The 8,054-nt window shown below is 44.3% G+C and overlaps 1 protein-coding gene across 1 annotated transcript in view; it reads right to left on the bottom strand.

Moving 5' to 3' along the window:
• Nucleotides 1-841: 841 nt before the first annotated feature.
• The window catches only part of PEX14 (peroxisomal biogenesis factor 14), an 80,736-nt gene continuing 73,523 nt past the window's right edge, over nucleotides 842-8,054 (bottom strand). The window contains exons 8-9 of the mRNA XM_054085636.1: nucleotides 4,899-4,990; nucleotides 842-2,676 (exon numbers count right to left, since the gene is read on the bottom strand). Coding sequence (XP_053941611.1) covers nucleotides 2,211-2,676; nucleotides 4,899-4,990 — 558 coding nt within the window. The 3' untranslated portion in view covers nucleotides 842-2,210. The remainder of the gene's footprint in view (nucleotides 2,677-4,898; nucleotides 4,991-8,054) is intronic.

Here is an 8,054-nt window from a genome sequence, read left to right as displayed (position 1 = left end):
AGAGAGAGACACACACACACTCACTCACTCCTGGGGAAGATATTCATCCATTTAAGGAATGAGAAATCATCACATTCAGCAGCAGGTCTAAATACAGTAATATGAAGGTCCCTTTCGCTCCCCCTGAGCAGGAAAATGTCACTGTCTATCAGACACCCAAATACTCAGGAATCAAGTAAATCCCTCATTTTTAAGAAGGGAGCCAAACTCTTCTGCTGAACAGCGATGGGACTGCAGTAGCTACAAATTACTTGCTGTATGCCATTTCTTTCAATGGTTTCTGTACCGACATGGCAGGGCTAGACCAGTCATGGGATCCGGCACAGCATTCCCTGCGAGCTGATAAGGCCGAGGGCCCGTGGGATATCTCACACACTCCCTTCAGCACCTCCTGCTGCTGGGGGTGGAAAGGAGCAGGATGCGGCATTCTGCACCCCGCAGAGCCTCCTGCTGGGAGGAAAGGACCCAGAACAGCTGTGTTGTACTCACGGAATGATACATCCATCTCACCTTCTGAAACATCGGAGGCAACCTAGAATTACCGTGTTGTTGGAGCTATTTATATTGTACCTTATATCGCACTTACACCATTCTCCACAATGCCTTCTGCTGATATAACCTAGTATTGGAGCAGACAGAACATCAACCATAAATGTCCTCCAGAAAACATTTTATAAGGACTGAATTTCTCTAACAGTCCCTTTTCCCTCCCTTTCCCACCAAATGTCCTCCAGAAAACATTTTATAAGGACTGAAATTCTCTAATAGTCCCTTTTCCCTCCCTTTCCCACCCTGCATGCATATTTCTCCCCCAAATAAGAGCCATAGTAATCCAAGAACAGCCTGGTGTTAAATAGTGGTAACTCATATTTATTACAATTATATACAATCATATTTTATATTTGAAATCTATACATGATCACACAGACGAGCACACTTGCTTGGTGAGGACAGTGAGACTCAGTTGTTACAAGAATTGCTCTGCTAAGAGGCTCTGATGCAGTGAGTAATATAGTTGGACACCACCATTTTACCAGCTGAGAATACAATGCTGCAGATGAGAGGTTTCAAGATTCACTGTTTTAATTTGTGTATAGCCCCAATGGGGCAAAATAAAGGCTGGACTGGGCAAGAAGGGCCAGTGGTGTACCTCAGAGCTGGAACTGTTCTCTCTGCTGTAAAGACTGCATTGCTGAAGCAGCTGCCTGTCACTGGGTAGGTGCAGGTCTTGGCTGATCACTTAAGATAGGTTTTCTCCACATTTCGGGAGAAAAACAGGCTAAGAACCATTGCAAAGATTCAGAATTAACCAACTATTTCAGCATCTGATATCACCTCATTCATTCATTCATTCAGGGCAACTATAAATAAAATGTAAGATGTCAAAAACCGATGTGAGGTCCTTGTCTTTGGAGGAAGCAGGGTAATAATTGGGATGAGTGGGGTCAACTTTTTTTTAAGCCTTCAATTACTGGGGAGCAATCGGTAACAAAGCCATCAGTTCTCACGGATTTTACTGTGGCCATGAAACCTGGACTTGGTCCCTAGTACGAGGCCACGTTGATGAGTGTAAGCATGTGAGGTGGGAATAGCATTCTTTGGACCCCACAGAAATTTAGTGGTTTTAGATGCTAGGTAGTTTCAGCAATTTGAGGCTTGACATAAGGCTTGGAAGAGCCAAGACAGGGTTACAAAGCTGGGGTTTTGGCAACGGAATATCAAGTAGTTTGAGAAATAAAACAGAGGGTTATTTTGGGAAACAGAGAACCGGTTTGGGCCTTGTGTGGGGATTAAAGGCTTGTGAAATCAAAGAGCTCAGGACAGATTGGCTTCTGAAGTTGAATAGAATGACTCTAGGACGCGGCAAAGAGGCTGACTGTTTAAGAAGAGATGGTGTTTTTGTAAGAGGACTTATTCTGTAGCTGTAGTGCATGGTAAGGCGTTTGGTCTTCCAGCCTAGGCAGTGACCCCAGCCCATGAGGAGAAGGTCGGTCTGGGAAGGGAGAAGAAGCCACTGCAACACTGCGAAGCCCTGTGGTGAAGCAGGGCCCACCTTGCTCGCTGGGCAATTATGACCCTACTCGAGGTCAATCATGGGAGAATCACTGGAGGGGATGGTGGCACTTCTCTCCACAAAATGGGAGAGGCACCGGGGACAGTGCAGGAGGCTAGGGAAGATGTACAGCAGCAGCAGCAGCAGCCAGGGTGTCTTAGTCAATCTCATTCTCGTTGCTGGCCCCCTCAGGTCTTCGTAGCTTTTCTACTTGCTCATTAATCTGACCATCCCCACCCCGACGGTCCTCAGTCTGGACACCCAGACATTCCTCCTCATCCACATGGCTAACATCATCATCCTCATCGTCCTCTTCCTCCTCTTCATTCCTTTTGGTTTCCCGTTTCTCCTCCTCACCCTGCACTTCCATCCGCACTTGGCTCTTGACGTCGATGACTGCCTTGTTGCCCTCCTCCGTGCTCAGCAGATGGCAGTTGACCTTTGAACCCTCAGGGCTGTGGTTCTCCTTCACTGGTGATGAGGTGGTAGACTCGTTGCTGACAGGCGAGATGTCACTGCTGCTATTATGGTTGGCAACAACAGGGTTGGAGGGTGAGCTTGGTTTCACTGGGATCTGCCATGACGGGATCTTAGGAGCTGAAGGGGAGGGAGGGAACTGCCTCCTTGGGGGAGGGGAAGAGGGGAAGAAAAGGAGAGAAAGGGGCTTTTATTAAAAACTCTGAGGGGTTATGATTAAAGAAAATTATATTCGCAATGGAGAAGTCATGTAAAACAGGAGTGAAACTGCAAGTCTCCTTTGTCATAAATGAACAAAATCAAGGCCACTTCACTTCTTCAGCTGGAATCTCAAAGTGCTTTACAAGCACCCAGTAATCGAGCATGCACACAAGGAAAATATCTCAACTGGGTAATCTGACGTACTAAAATGATCTGGTTTGGCCAATTTCACAGGCCAAGTTAGCACTCAAGAATGCTGTCTGTGGAAAGACATGAGTGTCCCTTTATAAAACAATCACTAATTAATTGGTGAAGAAAATTCCCACTGGAGCAAGAAATCAGACATACCAGGTCCTTGTGCCTCAGCCAAGGAATTTCACCACCTGGCACTCACCTCCACTGTGATACACAGCTATTGCACACTGGCTCACCGCAATCCAGAGCCTATCTCCTAGTCCCAGCATGCACTTTACATGTTTGGGCCAGGTCCTGGCTGCCGCAAACTGGTTCTGCTTCTCTGGCTCGAATGGAGTCATACTAGATGGCACCAGCTGAGAAGCTGGCTGCTCTGTCCTCGAGTCCCTTCCAGGTGGGCTTTAAAGATTTATGGTGGCAGGCTATATGCTAATGCCTAGCCCTAACAGGAGAACCTGAGTACTGAACAGAGCAAATATAAGTGCAGTGGGGAGCGCTGGTGCTCTCAGAGTCATCCATCATGAAGAGCAAAGCAAAAAAGCATGGCTGATCTAGTACTCCCCACACATCCCTGCTTGTGTTTGTGAAAAGTGGGAGTACGAGTATCAGATCAAGTTCTGAAAAGGATGTGTGTGGCAGAGAGTTCTGATGCCCCTCAAGTAAGCTGGCTAGTGCCATGGACAAGATCGGAGCAGAGAAAGGCTGGCTGCTCTCCTACAGCGAGCACTTAAACACAACAGATTACGTTTTCTTAGACTAAACTAGGAATAGTAGTTGTTCCCACCTCCCTCCTCCTGCTGTCACCACCAGCCATCAAAGAATTCTGCTGATCTAACCTCCACCTCCTGGGAGTGCCATAAGCGAATGTCTGCATCATTCAAGCAGTATCACAAACACAATCAACAAATTCAGTCTGGAGACTTTCTTGGCTCCAGTGTTGCTGCTGCCTCCTCACTGCAGAAACATTTGCCTTTTTGTTAAAAAACAATCCCCAGAAAAGTTTTCTTTTTTCCAAAAAAGCACTTAACCTCCAGCTGCAACTGTCCCGTTTGCTGAAGAGGTGTCACTAACTAACTAACGCTGTCTCCCCAGCAGAGGTGCTAGTATGACCCAGTTTAATAGACAGTAATTCAATATGCGTCCTCAATCCTCCAAAGCTTTCTACCATGACTCCTGGGAGGAATGGGAGGTGTAGTGAGAATTTAAAAGGCTATTAAAGCCAATACACTTCTCAGACTTCCAAAAAGCCCACTCGCTGAGATCCAGAACATTTCTGGTCCAATCTCAGACTGATCTTTAAAGTCCGTCTCTTAGGAAACAGATGACTTGAAATGACTTGGTTACATGTAGAAGGAGGCAATGGAGTCATATCAGACTGAAAGGATCAATAGTTGAAACGCTAGATAAACTCTTCAGTAATGTACCTGGAAAAAAAAGAAATTCCTCAAGAACTGAGATCTGATCCCTGACTGTCCCACAGGCTGGGATTTACATCACCTTTCATCAGACATCTGCTACATTATGTCTATACCTGAGCTGGCTAATCGAGAGAAACAGGCTCTACTGAAGTGTGATTCTTTTCATCCTGGTTATGCCCTAACCATGAATAGGCTGGCTGAACTGTATCCAGAAGCAACCCTCCCTGTAACAAAATGCAGCTGCAGTCTATACCTCAAACTAGGTGAAAGGCATCCTGACTCTGGTGAATGGCAGAGAATTCCTCTATCATAAAACAAAAGGAAAAATCTTATTAATTACCTAAAGCGCTCTGTGATTCAAGGCAAGTTTTAAAAGCATTTTGTGGCCTGCATATAGAAAGTGATAGTGGAGTACGACATGTTGTTATTAAAAAAGCAATAACAGGACATAGAGCTAGTTCCTGTTGGAAATGCCTTTCCTCTCCGTTACTGAGAGAATCCCAGAAAGCAATCCTTTCCCCATGCAATCATCTGCTCACATATACCATCCGTACCGGTTCAGGAGAAGCCCTTTTAATGAGTAGATCTCAGATTTCAATTCATTAATATTCTGCGACTCCAGAATCCAGTTGGTGGAAGTTGTGGCCTAGAGCATGAAAAAGAAGACATAAAGATCAAAGTATGAACTATAAGGTAGTTCATAAATGTCACTTTCTTCTGTGTTATCTGCCCATTTGGGAATCTTGAGCCCTGGGGATGACATCCGTAAGTTCTATCACTTAAAATCCCTCAGCTCTAAGCAAAACAACCTCCACAATAAAGGAGGACCTAAGTGGATCCCCACAATGAGCAGAAATAATAATTGTCTCAAGGTGCTAAGACTATTCAAATATTTGCTTTCTGATTGCGGGACTAATTAATCTTGTCTCCATCTTACCATGCACACCCACTGCTGAACCATCTCAGGGGGACCTTTCCTTTTTGATTAGGAGGAGGCCAGCACTTTTGAGAATTCAGACAAAGCTAGGTCTACATAGGATGTTTTCCACATATCAGACAGAGAACAACACACAAAGAGGTGAACTAAATCATCTGACCTAATGAATGATTTCTACAGAAGAAGACCTAGAACCGGGATCCTAAAAGGCAGTGGGAGTTGCACTGAATTGAGTCCTCTACTTTTCCCAGTGATTGCACTTAGCTGAGGTGACAGATTCAAATATGTATTAACAACTATTTTACAACCAGTTGTTCATTTCTCCAAAATCATTAAAGAGTCGACGATCTGCACTTTGTGGTGTTTAGAGGTGGGCTGATAAATCAATGCTTGAAAGTTGCAAAAATTTTCTCTACTAGATATGAGGAATGAGAGCTATGCTTGAGTTACCATGTTGCTTGAGTTACCAGATTATATCTCCAGGAAGCAGCTGGACTATGCACTTTCTCTTGGATATTTCAAGGCAATGAATGCAATTTGGTGGGGAAAGATGATAAGTAACTAACTCGTGGAGGCCTGGTACAGCTACTGTCAGCACTACGTCAGAAATGCTCTGAGATACCAGGCAGAAATTAGAGTAAGGTAATAACTGAGGAGAACATGCTGCAGATCATACTTTTGGCAATCTTCCTTTTAACCCTTTTGAGAACTTGAGAAATGGGAGGAACATTCTGAAAGACAGATCATGGCTTATGGTTACCCCAATCCTATCACTCTAGCAACTCCTGTGGTGATGGCCTGAGTAAGGGACCGAAGAACACTCATGTCTAGCGCTTCCCATAGTAATTTCTGCTAAAAGCCATTAAGAATGAACCCATCTGTGAGCATCGCTCCAGAGATACTCCTAATAAATCCCCTGACTGCAATAACACAAAACTCCTCTCAGCAGTTCCTACTAGACATAGCCAGAATTGGTTGTTCCCACTTATTCTTTAAACAGACTTCAGCTAGTGCTGAGTAACCCTGAAATCCTTCACAGCCAGCACTCCTCACAACGACTTCTGGGCTGTGAACCCAGTGAGTTGGGAGAGGCTCAGTCTGTAGTAGCTGTGATATACACAGATACGTTCCCTTGGGATTCACACTCCCAGCCCTCAGACAGCAAGAATCCAGGAGCCACTGTTCTGGCTTTCCAAGACCTTGAAAGCTACAGCAGCACATTAACAAGGGAGTGATTTCCACTCACTGGCCTGCAAAGGACTCAAATTTCCAAAACACATATGGTGCCAGATGCCTAGGATTTAGAAATAAAATCTGACATCTGGGGCTTTTTAGCCAGTCTCTTTAAAAAACAGTTGTAGAAAATTCAAGCCTTGAATTTTTATGTATGTTTTTTAATTACTTAAAGTCCCTCTTTTTAATTTTTTACAGCATGCCAGTAGGAGTTTGAAAAGCAGATATAAAAACTTATATTACAGCTGAGAAAACACAGCTTTTATTCTTTGGTTTGTGGGGTTGCCCAAGTTTTTCTTTGTACACATGAGGTTTAGATATCATAACAATGTGTGCTACCATTTCAGTGCAGGGGGTAGGGAGGGGGGAGGAAAAACTTCTTCAAGACTCTCTAAACCACCATGACTCTTATGCCCTTTTTCCTTCTTAAAGCTCAACATGTGGTCTTAATCTTAACACTTAAGACCTGAAAACAGTTTTCCAATTTCCGGACTGGCTCCAGGCCACTGACAGGCCACAGTTCCCAAGGAAAATTGAAGCAGAGTGTTGTGACCATAAACCGGCTTTCATGCTTGGGTTTACAGCTGTGCCACTGAGGGATTCCTACTGTACAGCGTGCACACCACACAGTCAGCTGTGGCCCACCAGTTACACACCATCAAAGGCTTTGAATGAGATTAAAATAGAGGTAAGGAGAGAAGACAACTGTTCATGCTATAGGTAAGAGACTGTAAGCATTGTCTAAGGGATCTCACAGTAAAAGAAAGGTCTCTGCCTGTACAGAGAATACTACAAGACAACCAGGCCCTGAATAATCACATCTGCAAGTGGGAGGAAGACTTCACTCTATGTGACTGGTTCAAATCCATCCCACCCCACACGCAATCAACACTTACTGGCTGATAGAATGCTTAGGCCAATGGCTGCAAAGTACTTTGGACATGAAAAGCACTAATTCGCATTGCCAGGTTTTTGGTTAAAGGTGGTTACTTGTAGTTACACATAGAACAACACAAACTAGTCAGAACTGATGGCGTTATTGCGATGGTCAAGTCAGGAGGAGTCAAAGGGAACGGGCCACTGTGCATGACTGATGTGGTTGTGATGGAGCCACCTCTTACACTGAAATGACCAAAAATCATTGAAACAAGAAACCAAATGGTAAGAACGTTTGGCTATTATGTGGCCTGGATCTGAACAAGTGACTTAAATACAATACATCAAATGTGTGCTTGGCTTAACAGGATTAAGTCATTGCTTCGACAATGTACAAGTGTACAGGAGAAATAAAAGCATGTAAAATTACATATTGCACACAAATAAAACCTCTGCACAACTGCCCTTTACCTCTTTTGGTCAGTGGGCCAACAGCACAATTATTTAATCTCAAATGCCATGCAGAAGGTACAGAGCTGAGAACAGGTCTGGGGCTTCAGACACACAAGCTGCATACAAAGCCCTCTCCGAAGTTAGATGCATTTCATTAAGTACCCAACTAATATCCAGCAGCACTTTAAACGGACCGCCTATGGGGAAGTCA

This window comes from Cuculus canorus, chromosome 21 (genome assembly GCF_017976375.1).
Source record: "Cuculus canorus isolate bCucCan1 chromosome 21, bCucCan1.pri, whole genome shotgun sequence".
NCBI lineage: Eukaryota > Metazoa > Chordata > Aves > Cuculiformes > Cuculidae > Cuculus > Cuculus canorus.
Note: the sequence above shows the minus strand (reverse complement) of the source record. Positions and strands in the feature narration are given on the sequence as shown.